This window comes from Zingiber officinale, chromosome 6B, assembly GCF_018446385.1.
Source record: "Zingiber officinale cultivar Zhangliang chromosome 6B, Zo_v1.1, whole genome shotgun sequence".
NCBI lineage: Eukaryota > Viridiplantae > Streptophyta > Magnoliopsida > Zingiberales > Zingiberaceae > Zingiber > Zingiber officinale.
In genome coordinates, this window is record NC_055996.1 from 106,146,116 (window position 1) to 106,167,674 (window position 21,559).

The window sequence follows — 21,559 nt, forward strand, 5'->3', positions numbered from 1 at the left end:
GGACATATCTGTTTTTTTTACACCGAGGACTTGATTTCTCAAGGGACAACAAACGTGAACCCGATCACAAACTAATTCAAAGAACAGCTTCAGTCATGGAAAAAAAAAACAAAACAAATCCAAGAACGTTAAAAAAAACACATAAGGCGTGATTTAATCATTTCCAATAATGATTTGCATCCTGGAGAAATGCTACCAAATACATGAAATAATAATAATAATAATAGTGCAACCAGTGCTAAAAAGCAGGAAACTTCCACCATCAAAACTACATCGGTGAAAAAATAATCAGGTATCAAAAATTAACTGCCAGCTAAAAGAATGGCATTGAGTCATCCACGTCAAACGTGTTGGGATAAATACAAAAAATGGAGTTCTCCAGCTGGAATTAAAAATTTAGTGAATCTCCTCTTGAATTTCTCCCACTGCAAGAAGATAGAGTAGCCCAAGTGTTCTCTTAGTGGGAAATGATGTACAATTGCAATGCAAAAGGGAAGCAAGTTCAGGTTTCTTACGTGCGAGTTCAACGCCTAGGTTTGCTTGAGCATCAGCATCAGAATTGAACTCCTTCAACAGTAAAGAAAAAACACAAAATATTTTTTAACTAGGACAAGACATGAAAAGAACTTACAAATGAATAAGCTTGTTAATCAACTAACTATAGCTTGATTGTAGTCTCTTTTGTTTAGTTTAATATACAAAGATATAAAAATATAAATCTTAGTAAAAACTTGAGTTGAGATGAAACTCAATAAAATTTATAACAAAAAAAGCTTGATAAGAAAAATTAGCAATCCTGAACACAGCAAAGTAGGCTCACAGTTTTCCAACCCTTCTGAGCTTGAGTTTAGGTTGTATATTACTGAATCAATTAACAGATATTCTCAGCCAACCAGGAAACAATTTATAGATTTTAGGTAAGCATCAAACTCAAACTAAACTACTAATGCAACTGCATTATAAGTCAACCGTGAGGAGTTTTGATGAGTTCAATTCATGCAATTACAACAACATTTCTAAAAGTAACCGTGCATCTCATTAAATGATATAACTTTAGTCTAATTTATTAATATTATATTTGTGAATTTGTCATGAGCTTTGGAATAGATGAATGATAGAAAATGATATGAACATTAAAAACTAATCTTATGTTTGATTCATAGAGACAGGAATTAGAAAGAATAATTTTTACAAAAATATCCCTCCTCAAAATAGTTTGTCTGACTCATCTAACTCACACATTCCAATCAATTAGGTCTGAACAATCTATCCTATTCAATCAACTCATCTAGCCCATCTATCCACCCTCCGGCTCAATTGATTTGTTTGACTTGCTAAGCCTGCCCTTATTTGCCAATCTCCCACCAGGTTTGCCCAACTCATATAGCCCGATCAGTCCAATAGGCCAATAGTGCTTACACAACCTCATCAACCCACCAAGACTTACTAGGTCACCTAGCATGACTTGCCTACCTAGTTACACCATCCAACCAGATCAACTTTGCCCATTAGCAAGATCAAAACATTCAAAGCTGCTTTGCTCATGCACAGTATATTCCTTTTCAACGGTTGTATAGAACAAGAATATGCATTCTTTGAAGAATGGGAATCAAAGAAATAACATTCCTTATGAATAAAGAATCAAAATTTCCGAGTTCATTTTTGTAATCAAAGATAGGAATACTAATTTCATGAGAATGCATAGGAAATAGAATAGCTATACACAAGGACATATCAGTAAAATCTTAAGCAGCTGAGGTTAAAAAAAATCCCCTTAATTATCCAGATATGTTGCTGGATACCAATAAGAACATAATAGAGTACAAAATAGGCAAGTTTGGCAAGAATGATACCCTTAAAACATGCTTTATATTGAATGACTCAAAGGAACCCTTTAGTTCCTTAGCCTCTTTACATAAGAGGGCCATATTTTCATTCTTTGTTCGCCAGCGGTCTTCTAACTGCATCGTGAAAGAAATACAGCATTAGGCACAACGAGCATGATATACCAACTGTAATCAAGCACCATAATATCATAGTGAGTTTACAAAAGCAAAGCCATGTCATAAAATATACAATGATATTCCAGACTACACAACTCATGAAGAAGAATAAAAATTTCAAAGGCAGTCATAAATAGGGTACATGCTTGGTTTTATTTCATCCATGCAACAAGTTTAGTAATAAACATAACAACCCCTATTGTTCCAATGGAGAGAACCTATAATTAGCTTTTTGGGAAATTTACAAACGAACAATTTCAACGAAATCTTTCAATTTCTTATTTTACAATGTTCAACTCTATGTATTCCACTATCCATAGAGTACATTGAATGTATAGAAATGGCTATAACAGAATTTATGTTATTCGTATTAAAAGCTACTCTAGGAGGAATAACATATAGGCTATTGGTTACATGGGAAGAGACATTCCAATTCTACAAAAAGGGAGAAACCGGATGTCCCTTTTTCTGCCAATTACTCTAATAGATTGCAGATAGAAGGGAGTCCACAAATAATTACACGAGAAGGATTTGGGATAATTTTGCTTCCATCCAAATATTGACAAAAATAAAGGAAAAAGTTGTCCAAATGATAAAAAGATTATTAGATCTTCCCTCTATAACAAATTATGAAAGGGAGCTTTAGCGCAATGGTAAAGCAGCTACTATGTGACCTAGAGGTCATGAGTTCGAGTTTTGGAAATAGCCTCTCGCAAAGGAAGGTAAGACTCCATACAATAGACCCTTTCCCAGGACCCCCACATTGGCGGGAGCTTCATGCACCGGACTGCTCTCTATAACCAATTATGGTGCTTGCCCCTATGATATCAGAATATCAACCCATGCTAGATGAACAAAAGTTGCGCCAAAGAAATAGGGTCTGAAGTTGACCAATAGCCATGAAGAACCACTATACTGAATATGAACCTCAAGTTGCTCGACTAAAAAATGAAGAGTGTTGCCATGATACTCCGAAGAAGTTGTAGAGGCAGCTTTGAGAGATCATTACAAGAAACATAGGAAGGGGAGGGCACTATCTACAAAGGTAGAGAGAATATCAAAGACAAGTATCCCCAATTGAGACATCCATATTTTTTGAAAAGGAAAATTTTAGCAGGCTTCGGATACTAATTAATAATATACGTACATTAACATGACCACAAACAAGCTGCAAGTTGAATAGATTGTTAAGGAGTTAGTACAAAATAGGATACTCCCACGCTCCCCACATGCAATTTTTTCCCCTACAGTTGACATTATATTTTCAAGATGCTAGGAATCGTTCAAATTATAATACAACTAAAGACGAACCTAGTTGACTATTTTAGTCTAGTTTCATTGCTGTACTTTGTGAGGGTTTTGAATGATACACATTGTCTGGTTTATCAGAAAAATCAGATCATAACAAACTCCACCAATTCTGATGAGAACTAGCCAATTTCAAAGACCGTGGCTAGTCACAAAGTCTCAAATTCATAGTCTAACAAATTGCTCAAACATCCACAATCATATCCTGTGAAAACTAAGTTCAAGAAAGAACATTAAAATTCCAGGATTATCTCAATGTTATTGAGCATCTTGCATAATGCAAACAAGTAAGGAAACAAATCAACCAACAAAAAAAAGAATAGCAAACCTGCAGGCAGACAAGTTTCGAGTCACCCTGGGCATGAATTTGCTTAAAACCTTTCTTAAGAGCATACTTCATTCCCAAAATCAGTGCCCGATACTCAGCAACATTATTGGTGACAACACCCAAGCCTTGTCGGAGTCGACAGATCTTCCTCACATGAAAGAAGAATCTTACATTGTTAAGTTTAAAAATATAGAACTGCAAAGTCATAGAAAAAAGGTCAGTGGATATTTACCAGGCTTCCATCAGGGTTACGAAGAATTACTCCAGCACCAGCTTTTCCAGGATTTCCTTTCGATGCACCATCAAATTCTAGAATACAGGACCTCTGCAAATACTAGTTTCATCAAATTCCTTGATGATGGAGAAATATTAAAAACTAGTGTATAATAAATAGAAAAAAAATTGCAGCCGATAATGGAGGGAGCCAATAACTAGCAAAAAATCATTGTCAACCATGATATTGACTTAAATTCTAAGGTCAAAAATTTTCCTTTATGAGTTTATACTAATCTCCTAAGGACTAGATCATTTCTTGAAGAAACAATATGAAATCAGAGATATGTTGCTTCAAACCATCGCAATCATGCTTGATACAACATTCTGGTTGACTCCACATTATGATTGTTGTTTGCCCATGACAAGGAAACAACGTCTTATTATCATACCTCCTATTACGGGGATATCATATTTCCTACAGACACATGTAACACCCTTACAGACCATTGAAAAGTCAAAATCTCACTTTTGAACTTGCTTATCACGCTGTATTCCATATTCTGTAGAGCTATATTTTTCTATATGAAAGAAACTTCATAGTAATGGGAAGAAAAATGTTGCTTCAGTGATTAAAATTTTTAATCAGAATGCAAGTGGAACAGAAATGAAAATCAATGAATTTCTGAATCATACAATAACAATGATTGCTTTTGAAGGTGTATGCTTCAACATCATTCCCATCGCATGAACAAATACAAAAGGCCAAGCACAAAAAGTGCATTAACTATAAAACAGGCATCCCGGATGATACTAGGATGATTGACACCAATTGTGATAAGCAAGTGATTCCAAGGAAGTAAGATGTTGATTGTACCTCAAGAGAATGTTTTAGTTTCACTTGTTTCTTTGACTGTTCAGCAGTTGGAATGGAACTTGACCCAACCGCTTCCTGGTTAATACATGGAAAAAAGAGAAAACAAAGAAGAATTACTGTAAATGAAATACCACTCTTAAAATGTCAGAGTTGTCATGAACAAGCAATGTATTGAAAAAAAATTAATGTGTAATTAATTTAATAGGTGACAACTATCGGAGAAATTTGCATATGAATTCTATAGAATTGATAAAATTTATAATATAATTTCTTTCCAATTTTAGGGATAGATTTAAGAAAACAAAAAAAATAACTGGTAATTGTATTTAATGAAACAAGATGAATATATATTAATCTAACTACTATTGCAAACACCAGATGTAAGTTCTTTCTTTATAATACTACAAGTTAAACTTAAAATTGTAAGATAGATCTCCTTAGTGCATATTATGTGGATATCATACTGTGATAATTCATAAGTCTTTGGTTAGGGTAAAATTGAAACTTGAATTGTGGAATGAGATTTAGGAACTAAAGATTTTAATTCAAGAACTAAGATTATATACAAGAACGTAAGAAAAGAAATCACGATAAAATGTTAAATTGGAAAGGTAAGAAATTTCACTAAGTCTTGTAAAAAATTGAACCTACAATTGAACAAAGGAAAAATATTTTGGGTGGCAAGGGAGAGTAACTTCCAGAATCATGTTCAGTGATCCTGTGCAGCTTAAGCAAAAAGGTAAATTTTACAAGACATGGTATCAGCAATCATACTTTTAGGTGATAGTTTATGGTGGTAAATAAAGTAAACAAATTCAGGATACACAACACTAGTTAAATGGTTTAGATCCAAACATAGTCTATGATCAAAACCTTCTAATAATCTGCTAGAATTTTTTTATTGCATTAAGACCAATCCAACAAGAACAATTTTAAGTTTTTTCGTGTGTCTGATCCTCACAGGATATTATCTCACATACCATGTAATTATTCACTTAAAACTTCCTTTTCAAGTACCAACTACTTTATTGAAAATAACTTCACAATGATCTGCTCGACCATCATCTAATTACTAATCTGGAGCATCGAGGACATTGTGCTACAATGCAACTGTTTTGATTTCCTACAATCATGAATATACAAGTGAATCAAATCAAACACCCCTTGCCAACAATCAGTCAAGTATTAGAGTGATTAGCGATAGAAAAACAGACAAAGATGTTAAAGCAAAGTTCTCATGCAAACACTGAGAAGCTGGAGGGTTGAGGACATTGTCAGCAATTCAACGTCTGAATACAATCATTATTTTGAATTTCTTATCATCATGAATATGAAACTGAATCAAATCAAATGCCCCTGGCCGACATTCAGTTAAAGATTTGATTGATCATATAAATATGGGCAAAGGGTGAAAGGAAAACCATGGCTTCTAGCATTTGAAAGAAAAGAAAAGAAAGAATCTTGTTCGCAAAGGTGCTAACATAGAATCAGCAATTTAGAATCAAACTCCAAATCTACAAATAATGCAATTGTATTCTACAATAAACATAAAAGAACTGATGGAATGTTTGCAGTATTAAATTACCAAATTATCCATCGCGTCGTTTGATCTTTTGGGAGGTGATGGGCTCTGTGATTTATCAGGTGGAAAAGCAAGACCATCTGGTTGCTGGAAACAAGGAATACAAGAAAAAAATTGTCAATCTCAAACAATTGAAAAAAAATGCCAACCTTTAATGAAGTGCAGAGGTAACATGAATCGTAGAGGTTCGTCCTTAGCTATAAACCAATAATGTACCATCACAAAGAAAATAACAATTATCAATCTGCTGTTTATGATTTCACAGTGCAGAACTTGTAGGTAGGAATCTTACATGCAGATAGAAGTGTCAAACAGGTGGGTCATCCAGCACAACACACTTGCTCCAAGCACAAGTCATTAGTTGGACTGTGGGGCTAGCAGGGCATATAAACTATTTTATTTAATATATTTTCCAGATAAAATTTTATATATTACCACTTCTACCTCTAAGATAAGCTAAAGAAAATTAAAAAAAAAAAAGTATTAAATTACTCTTAGGACATTTGAAGAATATTGTTTAGATATTTTTTATATACCATATTTTTTTATTATTGATTTTTTTTAATAATTAAATTCTGGGTCTAGTTTCCCAACCTATTTTTTTTAATAATTAAATTCTGGGTCTAGTTTCCCCAACCTAAGAACGACCAATGATATACATAGAGCAATATTGGGTATGACAGGCACTAATATTGCAGCCATGTCAGGCACTACAAGGCCCGAATGGAAGTGGCTGGTCTTGGCCTTTAGTCATGCATAAGTCGAGTATGATCCATTGATACCTCTACATGCAAAACAATGGGATATATGTTCATCCATATATTAGGGAAAATTTACTACATATAATACACAAATTTTGTAAGTGAGAGTTGATTTTGGTAAATAAAAAAATATCTTTCTTAAGACAATAAGTTGTGCAAGTTCCAAGCAATTAAATTTTTGCATGGATCTTTTCTCGCCAATGAGTATTATGTGCAATTACCTTGATAAAAAATCAACAGAATAATATTGGAAATATCATATACTACCATTATAAAGATGTGAACAGATTTTAGCCCAGAAAAAATTTGAAAAACGAAAAATAAGGTAATATTTACTGCAGACTGTAACTAACAGACCTTCCATACAGGTAGAGATACTCTAACATTACGATCAGGAAGTTATTTATCATACCTGAAAAGGACAAGGCAAGATTTCACCAAATAGATCTTCTTTCAAATCCGCTGCCTTGAGAGAGTATAAAGGATTTTTAAGTCCTTGAGAAGCAAGATATTCTTCTGTTTCTTTGCGCAAATTGTAACCTTTGTACACACTGACAGATGGATCACACACCTACATGATCAAGGTCATGTAACATAGATAATTATTAGCATAAGGATTCGCCACAAGCAACATGAATAAATAAACAAATTCTAGAAGTGTGCTTATCATGACAAACATATAAAGAACTCACAATATCCCACCTTAGTAATGCAAACATCATATCATGCAACAATTTATAGAGTGAAGGACATCTATTCCATAAGCCATCAGGTACTATGTGAATCAACTGTTTATGTGTAAGAACCATAACCAAAACCTACTAATTTGACAAACAGATAAGATCCATCCACTTGAATAAAATGTTTCCTGATGTTTGTATCATGCTCTTAGCTCCCACAGAAGGTGCAAATCACAAATATGAAAAGTCAGTGTTTTATTTTTAAATGCTTTAGTGTCATTCTACATAATGATCATAATGAGTAATGAAACCACTAAACAAAGGCAAGAAAAAATAACTTGAGCTATTTGACTTATTAACGTGCTGTGTTAATACCCACCATGCTTTGGCACACTTTAAAGCATTCCAAGATCGACTCAAATTAGTTTGAATCATACAGTTTCCTTGGACATGCATCCAATCTGATTGACATGATTTCTTTGAATTTTGATTCGTATTGTATGAATATATAATAACTATAGTTCTATGTACCTGCCATATTTGCCTCTTATGCCAAAATCATGACAAATGCAATTAATAAAGGTTGTCAGAATCAATATTTTACCTATCAACCATAGGGAGATACATAGGTGCAAAGAATAAGAACATAAGGTTCTACAATTTAACAATATTTTTTTTAATACCAACAATCAGTATTTATGATTGATCGTATGTATATATTCACATTTACATCAGTTGAATATCATGAAACATAATACAAGTTATTCAAAGTTTCAATAAATGGATCATTATTATTGTTAAAGTGTTGTATTTTTATATAGAAAGAGACAAATTTTGTAAGGATGAACATGACAAAAATTAGAAAGGATTCTACAACATAATCATCCAAAAAGAACCTCAATTAGTTGGAAGTTTTATCAAACAGAATAAAGAAAGTTGATTGTTAAAGCAAGTTTTAAAATGTGTAAGTGAATCATTCAACCGAGTCATGGCTATCAGCACTAAGAAGCTACTTGGGTACATCAAAGAAGCACACAATCAAATTGAAGATTCGTGAGACCTCAGCCCAATTCAAATTATATTTTGGAAATAAATCATTTAGGCCAAGTGAATATATATTGGACAAGATAAGCATGAGAATTCTTAAATATTAAAATATATACTCTGCAATTTCAGTTTAGATATGAAGTTGGGATAATAAATAAATTGAACAAGCAACAAAAGAAAAAAACAAAGATTACCGAAGAGCTAACTTGAGCTTGGCAATCCCTTAAATTGTTGTAGATACCAATGATGTCCCCTTTACGAACAACATAAAATGCATTGCTCTCTTCCTCCATTATTGTTGGTGGACCTTCTTTGGGAAGCTGACGAGTTCGCGACCGTCGTGTGGAAAAGCACTGGACACGATTGCCCTTGAAGACAAAGCCCAGGGATTTAGTGTTACACAAAATACCCCGCCATGATGTACCAATAAATCCACATAAAGTGCTCCTCATGACACCACAATTATTTGGTGAAGAAAAACTGCAATCCATATATAATTGCAGAAAATCACAAGGTCTTTTATTACTCCTAACAATAAAATTCACATATAGACATTTGTGACTCAGTGGCCAACATAGCTTATGAAACTAAATGAAGATGCAAAATTTCAATTGCTTCACTTGAGTCTTGTGTATGTCATTGGAATTAATTGCTACACCTGAGACAATTTAAAAAGATTAACTAGTTTTTTTTCCTGAAAGCATTTCTCATATTCTTATAAATTTTATTGCATTATGCCAGTTATAGCTTAAGATGATACAATAATATGAAATCAATATCAGTTTCTAAAGTTGACCTAAAGAATATGATTATAACATATTGACGAGGAACTTAGAAATTGTAACTGTTTGTCAACACAGAATGCACATGTTACCAAGTGAACAAACGACTGAGCAGGGGAGAACAGTAATTCATTACTTCTTCACAAAATGAATGCTCTAAGCAAGGTTTCAAAAAGTATATGCGAAAGGTAGATGGTCTACCCACTGTTTAACTCATTCATGATATGCCAGGAGAAATGTGGTGGGTAATAAAAGTAGTATATCAAAAAAAAAGATTAAGATATATCATATGGTAGATTAATCCAGATCCCGCATTGACGTGAACTTTGTGAACCGGGCTGCCCTTTTAAACAGTATATTAATCAACATATCCACATCATATTTCTGCATATAAAAAAATAAAGACAAAAATACAATAAAAGACACATAATATAACAATTAATAATAACCACCAATGCAGAAAAAATATATATATATCGTGCATATAACTAATATCTAAAAAAAATATCCTTGACATTTACAAACAATATACTAAATAGGACCACTTGAGGATTGTCCATTTGACTGGGTCTAGCAAACAAGATATGTTTCCTCTTTAAATGCATATGCAGGACGTAGATGCCATATGTGACCACTGAGGTTTTCCAATCTGACTCCTAATAATTGAGAATATGTCCCCTAGGGTATTCACCTCCGGTCCAGACATATACCTGAGTAGTATGTCTGCAGACCCTTACCCTGACATAGAGACTGAGATGGGTGTTGGTTCAATTTTTTATCTTGGTACACCTGCAGATTAATCAATTCAACAGCCATGACTTTATCAATGGCCTACCAATGACTGGTGATCAACTGCCCAACTAGTTCCATCTGAATATAAGGTACAAACACCTGGTTAAAGTGATTTTGCAGATCATTATCTTGTGCCGCCAACTAAGGTGGCTAAAACCCAGTCAACTTCTCAAACTCTGTACAATAGTCGAGCATACTATGATCTCTACATGATGCCCAATAACTCTTGTCATCTAGCATAAACAATATTCCCTCTGGAAGACCTCCTCGAACCTAGACCAAGAAATAGGACCGACACCAAAAACAAACTTTTGCACCTACCACCAACAAAATACTTGCTCTCTGGAATAGTAGGTAGCTAGCTTTACAATTTCATCATCTCCACAATCAAAAGACAAAAAGTACACTCAACATGCTGCAGTCAATTGTGGGCCTCCAAAGGATCTGTGCTCCCAGTAAATGGCTCAAAACAGTCCCTCATTAGCTCAATGAACTCAAAGAACCTACCTATCCTGGCTCATTGACTCTCTAAGGGTAATTCAGATTCAAATTTTTGAACCATAATGGACTAGAACAATCCTCCTAGAAGAATCTAGGTACAATCCCACAAAAGATCAAGACACACTATCCTTGCGGCCCTGTAGTGGGAAAAGAAGGGGAGTAATAAAAAAACTGAGTAGGGCAAATAGAATAGGTCAAATGGAGGAAGGTAAGATAATACAAGAAAAAAGTAAGCTAAATGCATGCACATCAATCTACAGCATCAATAAATACTGCACTGCTCTTAATCTGGTAACCGTTATTTTCTAGTGTCCTTCTGTACTGCAATAAAGAGCAGCACTGCATGCATACCCCACATGAATGCAAGTACCAAACATTGCCCAAGCTCGTCCTCATTAACATGGCCAATGTACAATCAAGGAGAGAAAATTAGTATATATACTTGCTATAGTCTAATCATCCACAAAGCCAAAGGCCTTATCCACTATATGAGCCACATCCATAAGATGTCACCATTCACAACTAAATTCATCACGTCAAGTAACACATCATCCGTAGTAAATAATCTAATGTTACATTATACTGTGTGTCTTATCTCCACCACATCATAACCTAAGGTGAGAAACCTATCTAATGTCTCTTCTACAATGTGCATCCACACTATCAATAATAAAGAGTTACAACATGCTAGATAAAAAAAAAAGACAGCCAGGGCATGAAGCTCCCACCAATGCGAGGTCTCGAGAAACGGTTAGACTACATTGAGGTCTCGAGAAACGGTTAGACTACATTGAGTCTATTGTGCATAGTCTTATTCTGCATTGCAAGAGGTTATTTCTGTGACTTGAACCCGTGACCACATGGTTGCGCCAAGGCTCCCCTTCTACAACATGCTATATAACAAGAGTAATTAACTTGCATACTTAACTACATATTGACACTACAACAATAATAGCATGTTAAACAATCACTACTTTAGATAAAACAACATATAATTTCCATAATAATTTGAACAAATAGTAGCAAATACAATGCGTGAACAAAAGAACCTGCTAGACCCAACAAAATAGTACAAACAAAAGAGTCAATAACATAGCACGGGGTTCTCCATAAGAATTACTACACTAATCTCAATTTTATTCTACCTTAAGCTACCTCTCACCCAATTCAACTTCACAGAGAAATTTCCAAGACACAACCACTAGACTAGCCACTCTCGCCACCTCACCATCAAATCATACCATATTGACTCTCATGCCATTGATCACCGAAATTCCTCTTTCTATGTCCAACTCCAAATAATGCACCCTACCTTTGATTTTGGCCAACGACCATTCACCATTACCTGCCAACCTCTCTGTATTGATCGACTGGACCACTTGTGAGAAATACAAGGATATCAATCCATCCTATAAGCCACTCAACATGTTAGGAAAGAATACCTCCAAACACATCCTACAACCAGCATTCACAATTCCCTCCAGAGTCCTGTTCTCACGGTTCCACACTTTCCAATTAAGAGAATATGAACCTACCAGCACAGGCGCTGTGATTCGCTAAAACAATATGCGCTACGGGAGGAAGAAAAGGCTCCTTCGTTGTTGCACTACACGAGTTGGGGGCTTCTAGAAAATAACGGCGGGCAAACATCAATTTACTACGAAAAATCACAGGGAAACACAAAACTACAATAGGGTATTGAAACTCACATTGCCACTGAGGAAATGCAAGACCAGGGGTTGGTGCTCATGAAAGGAAGATAAGGCGCTGCTGATCAAAAGAAGAAGATGGCAAGGGCTGATATTACTGATTAGAAGAGGAGCTGACGGGGTTTGATGAGGAATGCGTCTGATTGATGGGAGATCAGTAGGGGAAAGGGTTTTGCCGCGGGGAAGAAGGGACGAAGCTGCAGGATTCACTGGCCGCAACTACGAGGAAGGTGGGGGTGGGGGAAGCCGAGGCACGTCGACAGAGAGAGTAGGGGAGCGCGGCGGCCGCAGTTGGGGCGGCGAGGTCACAAGAGGGAGAGAGTGGGGCGAACACAAACACGAATCGGGGTCTAAAACCCTTATGCTCAGTTTACTCAGTTTAGTTGGAAGGATAGATTTGAAACTAAAGAACGGAAAACTCTTCATTGTTTACTTCATAAGAAAGCATGGATTATTAATAGACGGATGGATTCACGAGGATTCATTTATTCTTGATTTTTTATCCGCGGAACGCCTTTTTTTCCCGTTGCGTGCGTCCTTATCCTCAACCACATGAACCTCTGATGGCTCTGCCCAATCAGCCCTACACGGCCTCTCACGCTCATCGCGAGCGGTGGGCGTTCGTACAGGGTTGCTCGCGAGCGATTGGCATCTCACGAGTGATCGTTCACCATCACAGAGCTATCAAAGCCCATGATCTTCAAGACCGCAAAGAACAAACTTTCTTCTCCTCTCAAATCATCAAAATCTCATATAACGAAAGCACACTAACACAACATATCCAAGTCAAAAGAACGAATTTTCAAATCAATATCCCCTCAATATCTAAATCAACAAATTCTCATTGATCCTGTCCAAAAACGGAGACGATAGCAAGCTGGGGATGTGGCAGGAAAGTTGACGGGATGAAGTGGTTGACGGAATGAAGACTACAGTCCTACAACACAAGAAGAATTAAGTCGGGCCGAGAAGGGACTCCCGGCATTGGCCCTCCAACGTTCAAGTCAACTTCCGATGAGTAAAGATAAGAGATGACAGATGACTGTAGATGGAATGTGTAAAAAACGAAGTTGCGCACATCTCTTCTTATTGATGGGAACCCCCTCGTGGTCCACCAAAAAGTGGACAAAAATGGACCACTCGCAATTGCGGCTGGATCATGACCGCGATCAGGCTACAATTGGTTGCGATACCTTCTTGGGTTTACCGTCTCCTCCAGGTTATTTGGGTCGGAGCAGGCGGTCGTCAAAGGTACCCGCCTCAATAGAAGATCGTATCCAGAAATCCTACGTCAAGACGCCCATCTCGAATCAAAGTCATACCTTTTATTTAACTAAAATCATATAAGTTAAATAGCTAAATAAAATCCGCTAACCGGATTAAGGAAAACCCTAATCGATATAATTACTAACCCGAACTATTGATTAACCCACAAATTATAATCCATAGGTCAACTAGGGTTAGCTTCACTAACCCTAATCATACCGCTATTCAATTAGATCTAAATCTAAACCTAAATCAACTTAAACTCTCCCAAATATGAACCTATCATCTACAATATACAAATAATTCCATGATCTACAGCAAGATCAAATTCTCTACACCTCACCTCAAACTCACAACTTCTTCTGCTGATCCACAACCAGGGAGGGTGCTGCCGGATAGAGAAGCTGCTGCTGGAAACCAAGAAAAACACCACAGCTTGAGATCAAACAACCGGATACTCCACTAATCCAAATCCACAGGGCACAACCTCACCTGCCGGAAACACCACACTCTTCCTCTTCAATTGCCGGTGCTGATCACGGATCTGGCGATGCAGACGTCCAGCCCACAGTGTTGTGGTGGCTGAAATCAAGTAACCTCTCTCCAAGATTGCTGCTATCGCCGTCAACCAGAGAGAAAAAGGAAGAACCAGCGACAGCGCTAGGCACAAAGTCGGAGAGGGTCAAGAGAAGGAGGTTCGGTCGAAGCTAGCTTACCCCCGGAGCCTTCAATGCCCACCCTAGCCGGCGATCGACTGGTAGCCGCGGAACTATGTCGGCGATAGGGCAGAGAGAAGGGATCGGGAGGAGGGTTTTCGGCGCGAGATGGAGAAGGTGAAGAGAAGAGGTTGGCCGACCTCGGCGTCGAGGTCGGCGGCGCTTGGGCAGAGACGGAAGAGGAGAGGTTCGGCGTTACGAGAGAAGAGACGCGGAAGGAAACGGCTAGGAAGAGATTAGGGCACGGGTAGAAATAGGAAAAAGGGGAGGGAAGAAAAGGAAATAAATAAAAATAAAATTAGGTTTTCTTTTATTAAAGTTTAGCTTACTTCCTTAATCAATTTTTATGTTAATTGGGTATTCTAAATTGACTTTTCCCAAACTTATAAATGTATCATATCAGAATACATCATATGAACTTCAATTAAATTTCAAAAAATTTCTATAAATTTTTAAAAATTTTGTTAAGGATATTTACCTATTAAACATTATTATTTTATTATTATTTATTGTGTCCTGAACCTTTCCCAAAGATTGTATCATTCATTATATATACATCCTTTTAATATCTTCTTCGGCAATCACTTTTCCATCCTCTACATTGTCTTAGGGGAATTTATAAGTTTGTTGTCTATAAATTCTATTTTGTTTTGAGTATCCTGGAGGAAATTTGTCATCAAACCCAATAGCAACATAGTGGGGACAATTTTCTTAAAGAAAGTGATTCACTCTGTTCTGTTATCAAATATTTCTTTCAACACTTGGAACCCCTTGGGGAGCCTGGACTACGTGGTTCAACCAATCGACATGCTCTACATCAGTTTATGGATAATTTTTAGGGTCCGGGCGCCTAGTCCGAGTCCGGACGCCCGAACCACTAGGGTGCCCCAGCTTAGTCTAAGCGATAGAATATATTTTTACCCTGTAAAATAGGGTTAGCCCAACATAATAAAATATGAGTAGTAATTAAATCTTATCTCCTCGAGACCAGGATCTAGTCAAGGTCTTAGCTTAGATTTCCCAAATGGATCTAAGCTGGATCGACGCCTATAGTTCCCTCAATAGGAAACACACCCTCACTGGATCTCTCCTTCAATTGCTTACCTTCACTTACCACTTACAGTCGTTTTGCTTGCCTTTAACCCACCAGGTCTTCCTGCTAGGATCCGTAGACCTAACTGGACTTCGGTCGATTGTCAGGTCCTACGGACCCAACTGAACTTTCTGCAGATATTGAACCCCGTGGACCTATTTGGACTTCTCACCAACTATCAGGTCCTGCGGACCTAGCTGGATTTCAGCCTACTGTCAGGTCCTTCAGACCAGGCAACTCTTACACACTTGATAGAAAAATCAAATAAACATCACATCTAACTTTAATCTATTTATTATATATCAAAATCAGATTACATGTACTAATATAATCATCCTCATCATAATTACTGATCCGGTGGTAAGGATTGGGGGCCCACAGAGAAAGGGGTCGATGACACGGGAGAGTCAAAGGTCTGGCCGAGCAGGGAGTAAGTCTCCTGGCCGACCGGCCTGAGTAGACCCCGGGCCGGCGCGAAGATAGCTCGACCTCGGGTCGAGCTTCCGATGCTCACAAGCTCTTATAGAGGAACCGCTAGGCCAAGCGGCCAATCTGCTCGGCCAGACTGCAGAACAGCTAGCTTATACCCTGTTCGAGCATGCGACCGAGCGGCTTTCCCACCGGTCTGAGGCGCATGTATACCCGAGCGCCCTGGAGGCCGAGCGGCTGGCCCTTCCGGCCCGAGTAGAGACAAAAGACTCAGAAGAGGGCAAAAGAAACAGCTAGTGATATCATTCTTCAGACACCTACCACCGACAAACAGCATGGTCGGCGGCCGGGCCGTACGGAGGAAGTTTCCACTGCCGTGACAGATATATGCTCGGACAGTTGTGGTATGGCATCAGACGTGCTTTTCTGACACAACCATTTCGAGGTATGCTTTGAGGAACGTGCACGACTCGGGAAGCGTGCACGCGCCTTTCCGGGGTCCTATATAAAGGCCCTTGGATCTCGACGGAGGTATGATTTTTCTGATCGTCTACTGTAGCCACAGTCTCTAATCTGCCTCTGTTTCTTCTCGTCGTCGCCTGACTTGAGCGTCGGAGGGTCGTCGCCGAGAACCCCTTCCCGGCCCGACTTGTTGCAGGTTCATCGGAGGCTTACGTCGCTGTGAAGATCACATGGGAGCAGCAGAGAGCGCAACGTCCCCAGTTTCCATCGACTCAGTACACGGACAGGATCAAATTGGCGCCATTTATGGGAACGCACCTGAATCCGAGTAGGGAAGATGGAAGAAGCTGGACGCCAACTCATGGTGACGCTCTCTCCCGAAGAACTCGACACGCTCATTCAAGCGCGAGCGGCTAAGATCGTGGAGCAACAGCAGAAGGCTCAAGCCGAGCGGATAGCACAGTAGGCGACGTCGGCTTCGGGCGGCCGAGCGGCCCCGGAAGACCGACCGGAGTAGCTTTTGATATGGGGGCAGAACAAAGGTCCGACCGACACTCAAGTGGAAGCACCGCCCGCCCCGATACCGTTCCATCGGGCTTTGTTCCAAACACCATCAGAAGTCGCGCAAGCCAACCTCGACCGGGGGTCTTCATCCGATGAGGCACCTATCCATAACATCCGGAAGGGTAAGGCATCCCGAACGGAGTCATCCCCCGAGCGGATCAACCGTCAATTTTCTGAAGCCATCCTAAGAGACCCACTACCGAGGCACTACACGCCCCCGGCGATCGGATAATACAACGGGACCAGCAACCCGGATGATCATTTGGGTAAGTTCGACAACACTGCCACACTACATCAATATACAGATGGTGTAAAGTGCCGAGTGTTCCTCACCACCCTTTCGGGATCGGCGCAATGGTGGTTCCGGAGGTTGCCGGACGGATCGATCACCGGTTTTAAGGAGTTTCGAACGGCTTTCCTCCATCATTTCGCGAGCAGCAGGCGATACCAGAAGACCAGCGTTAGTCTGTTCGCCATCAAACAAGGCTCGAGGGAGTCGCTCCGAACTTACATCCAGCGCTTCAACTAGGTGGCCATGGACATCCCGACGGTCACCTCGGAGACCATGATGAACGCGTTCACGCAAGAGCTCGTGGATGGCGCCTTCTTCCGATCACTCATCCGAAAGCCACCCCGCAGCTACGACCACATGCTGAACAAGGCCAATGAATATATCAACGTGGAGGAAGCCCAAGCGGCGAGGAGAAAGGAAGTGTTGTCCGAACCGCCGGCAACCGCCGAGCGTAAGCTCCCAGCCAGCCACCAACCACCAAGGGGACCTCGAGCAGAGGGAGCAAGGCCACATCACGAACCCCCGCCGCACGCGGTCCAGCATGTAGCGGCCGATCGACCTAAAGCGAAGGGAAAGATATGGACTCACATGTTCTGTTCGCTTCACCAGTCAACCACCCACAACACCCGAGATTGTCGGAGCCTTCCGCCGATCGCTCACCCCACACCCCGAAGCTATCGTCGTCGATCCCCTTCACCCGATCTGAGACACCGACACTAGGATACCGGACAGCGCGGAGCTAGGGAATCGCCCGAGCGGCATCAGCAACCGAGGGTCAATCACCAAGCTTCGCAAGAGCAAGCAAGACCTTCCGCTCGGGAGGAAGAGAATAGAAGCAACGCAGTTCGAGGCAAAATCAACATCATCGCTGGTGCCCCCACAGGAGGAGATTCGAACCGGTCCAGAAAATCACACGCTCTGCAGCTTAGGATCCACGCGGTCGACTACAGCCAGGAGCAGGCGAGCGGGCCCGAGATCAGCTTTGGGCCCCGGGACCTCGAGGGAGTCAAAGTCCCCCACGATGACGCCCTCATCATCCGAGCGGTAATAGCTAATTATACTATTCGCCGCATATTTATTGATACAGGTAACTCAGTCAACATTATTTTCAAGAAGGCGTTCGATCAACTTCAAATTGACCGAGTCGAGCTACTGCCAATGACAACCCCGTTATACGGGTTCATGGGCAATGAGGTCCTCCCGATCGGCCAGACCAGACTGGCTATCTCGCTAGGGGAGGAGCCACTCAGGAGAACGCGGACCACTAACTTCATCGTGGTCGACGTCCCTTCCGCATACAATGTGATCCTGGGGTGGCTGACTCTCAACGAGTTCCGAGCGGTCGTCTCAACTTTTTGTCAAAAGATAAAATTCCCCGTCGAAGATCAGGTGGGGGAAGTCCGAGAAGACCAGTTGGCAGCCCGACGATGTTATGTGGAAATGGTCCGAGTCGAGGCAAAGGCCGCTCGGAAAGCTCCACGGATCGAGGTAAACGCTATAACTGAAAAGCCACCCTCCTTGGTTTATGAAGAAAAGGAAGAGATACAGATCCACCCTGCCCCGACCGGACTCCACTACGTTCATAGCATCCGACCTGGAGGCGAGCCAGAAGGAGAGGTTGGTCAAATGCCTCCAACAGAACTGCGACGTCTTCGCTTGGTCGACTCACGAGCTGTCGAGAGTCTCGCCGAGCATAGCGCAACACGAGCTTCATGTTCGGCCGGACGCCCGGCCAATTAAGCAAAGGAAGAGGGACTTCAGCGCCAAACAGAATGCCATCATCCGAGTTGAAGTCGAGAAGCTCCTGCAGGCCGGCCATATATGGGAGATGCAATTCCCAAGCTGGCTCGCAAATGTGGTGCTAGTCTCCAAGCCAGGCAACAAATGGAGGGTCTACATTGACTTCCGCGACCTGAATAAAGCGTGCCCGAAGGATTTTTACCCTCTGCCCCGAATCGACCAACTGGTAGATTCCACCGCTGGATGCGAGCTGATATGCATGCTGGATGCATATCAAGGCTACCACCAAGTGCCGCTCGCCCGGGAAGACCAGGAAAAAGTGAGCTTCGTTACTGCGGACGAGACTTACTGTTACAACGTAATGCCGTTCGGGCTGAAGAACGCAGGGGCTACATACCAAAGGCTAATGAACAAAGTGTTCCGAGAGCAGATCGGGCGCAACCTGGAGGTATACGTGGATGATATACTTATTAAATCTTTCCAGGCGGTGGATCTTTATGCAGATATAGAGGAAACTTGTCGAACGCTGAGGAAGTACAGAGTCAAGCTAAACCCCCAAAAGTGTTTGTTCGGAGCAAAAGGTGGACGCTTCCTCGGTTACATCGTGACCGAGCGGGGTATAGAGGCGAACCCTAGCAAGGTGAAAGCGCTGCAGGATATGCCGCCTCCTAGAAATCTGAGGGAAGTGCAGCGTCTTGCCGGTCGGATAACGGCGTTATCGCGATTCATCTCCAGAACCGACCAAAGCCTACATTTCTTCAAGATCCTGCGTAAAGCTACCAAGTTTCAGTGGGACGGGGAGTGTGATTGGGCGTTTGAAAACTTGAATTCGTTACCTGTGCTGGCTAAGCTGAATGTAGACAAACTGCTCCGTATATACTTATCATCAACCGAGCATGCTGTTGGCTCGGCGCTGGTGAAAGAGGACGGAGAAGAGTAGCCCGTGTATTTCCTTAGCCACATTTTAAAAGACGCTGAGTTCCGCTATACCGGTCTCGAAAAGCTCGCTTTCGCGCTGGTCTTGGCCGCGCGGAGGCTCCGCCCTTATTTCTTAGCGCATACGATCATCGTCATGACTAACAGCCCGCTGGGAAGAGTGCTCCAAGTATCCGGGCGGCTCATCAAGTGGACAACGGAGCTCAGTGAATTTAAGATCCAATATCAACCCCGCTCGGCGATTAAGTCGCAGTCCTTGGCGGATTTCGTAACGGAGGTACAGAATCCCGAGCCCTAAGCTTTATGGAGAGTATTTGTAGACGGATCATCCACTCGGCTCGGAAGCGGGATTGGTATCTTGCTACTTTCTCCTCAGGAAGAGCGGATGCATCTGTCTGTCTGGTTGGACTATCGAGCAACAAATAATGAAGCAGAGTATAAAGCCCTCATAGCTGGCTTGTAGGTCGCTCGGCATGTGGGGGTCGGCCGAGTAATCCTTTACTCGGATTCTTAGCTGGCCACCCAACAGCTCTCAGACACTTTTGAGATAAATAATGCGAGGCTCAAGCTCTACGCGGAAGCCTTCGAAAAGCTTAAACCCAACTTCAGGGAGGTAGTCATACAGAAGATACCCTGAACGGAGAACCAGGAGGTGGACGAATTAGCTAAACTTGCGACCTCGATAACACCGGTGGTGATCCAGTAACCGATCGAGCAAGTATCCTTAGTGGCCCATATCGACGGGATGGAGGGCCTCACGTTCCCAGGTGACTGGAAGATGACCATAGTCGAATTCCTGCGATCGGGAGCCACACCATCCGATCGAGGCGAGGCCCAGTTGTTGAGAAGAAGAGTCGGTCAGTTCACCCTTATCGGGGATCAGCTCTACAAGAAGGCTTTTTTTCGACCATTGCTGAAGTGCGTCAGCTCGGAAGATGCAAAATATATATTAGAGGAAGTGCACCAGGGGACTTGTGGGGGACACCCGGGCGGTCGATCATTGGCTAGGAAGATTCTGCTAGCCGGGTACTTTTAGCCCACCCTACACGAGGATACCGGGCGGACCGTCGCTGCTTGCTTGTCCTGCTAGAAGTACCACAGCTTCTCCCATCGGCCAGCGGAGGAGATGAAGACATCTATAGTGTACTGCCCGTTCGATCAGTGGGGCATGGACATCGTGGGACCTTTCCCCATGGCAACCGGGCAGCGAAAGTTCCTACTAGTGGCGGCCGACTATTTCTCAAGTGGGTCGACGCCGAACCGCTAGCAAAGATAATCGAGCAGATGGTCAAGAATTTCATCTGGCAACATATAATATGTCAGTTTGGCGTTCCTCGTAGGCTCGTGTCGGATAACGGGCGACAGTTCGTCGGTCGGCAGCTCAGCGAGTGGTGTACGGGGTATGGCATCGAGCAACATTTCACTTCCGTGACATATCCTCAGAGCAACGGTCAAGCCGAAGTAGCCAACCGGGAAAT

The 21,559-nt window shown here is 41.2% G+C and overlaps 1 protein-coding gene across 11 annotated transcripts; it reads right to left on the bottom strand.

The window, feature by feature from the left end:
• Positions 1–128: 128 nt before the first annotated feature.
• LOC121988718 lies at positions 129–14,814 on the bottom strand. 11 transcript variants are annotated; one of them, XM_042542294.1, is made up of 12 exons: positions 14,342–14,531; positions 14,193–14,256; positions 13,777–13,869; positions 8,994–9,279; positions 7,485–7,643; positions 6,315–6,398; positions 4,730–4,804; positions 3,872–3,964; positions 3,640–3,783; positions 1,854–1,961; positions 516–567; positions 129–425 (listed from the first exon to the last, which is right to left on the bottom strand). In XM_042542294.1, exons 4-12 carry the CDS (start codon positions 9,249–9,251, stop codon positions 397–399), a joined length of 1,002 nt encoding a protein of 333 aa, XP_042398228.1. In that variant the 5' UTR covers positions 9,252–9,279; positions 13,777–13,869; positions 14,193–14,256; positions 14,342–14,531; the 3' UTR covers positions 129–396. The 11 variants fall into 11 exon arrangements, with proteins under 11 accessions (XP_042398228.1, XP_042398227.1, XP_042398225.1 ...); XM_042542293.1 differs by having other exon boundaries at positions 14,193–14,259; XM_042542291.1 differs by lacking the exon at positions 13,777–13,869 and having other exon boundaries at positions 8,994–9,167; positions 14,342–14,814.
• Between the last annotated feature and the right edge of the window lie 6,745 nt (positions 14,815–21,559).

Excerpts from the sequence above, each read along its gene's own strand:
- LOC121988718 (XM_042542295.1), bottom strand. The coding sequence starts at position 9,290 with ATGGATTGCAGTTTTTCTTCACCAAATAATTGTGGTGTCATGAGGAGC. Across the intron at positions 7,644-8,993 it reads AAGCTCAAGTTAGCTCTTCG|GTGTGTGATCCATCTGTCAG; the intron begins GTAATCTTTGTT and ends TTGATCATGTAG. Across the intron at positions 1,962-3,639 it reads CGAAACTTGTCTGCCTGCAG|TTAGAAGACCGCTGGCGAAC; the intron begins GTTTGCTATTCT and ends TTCACGATGCAG.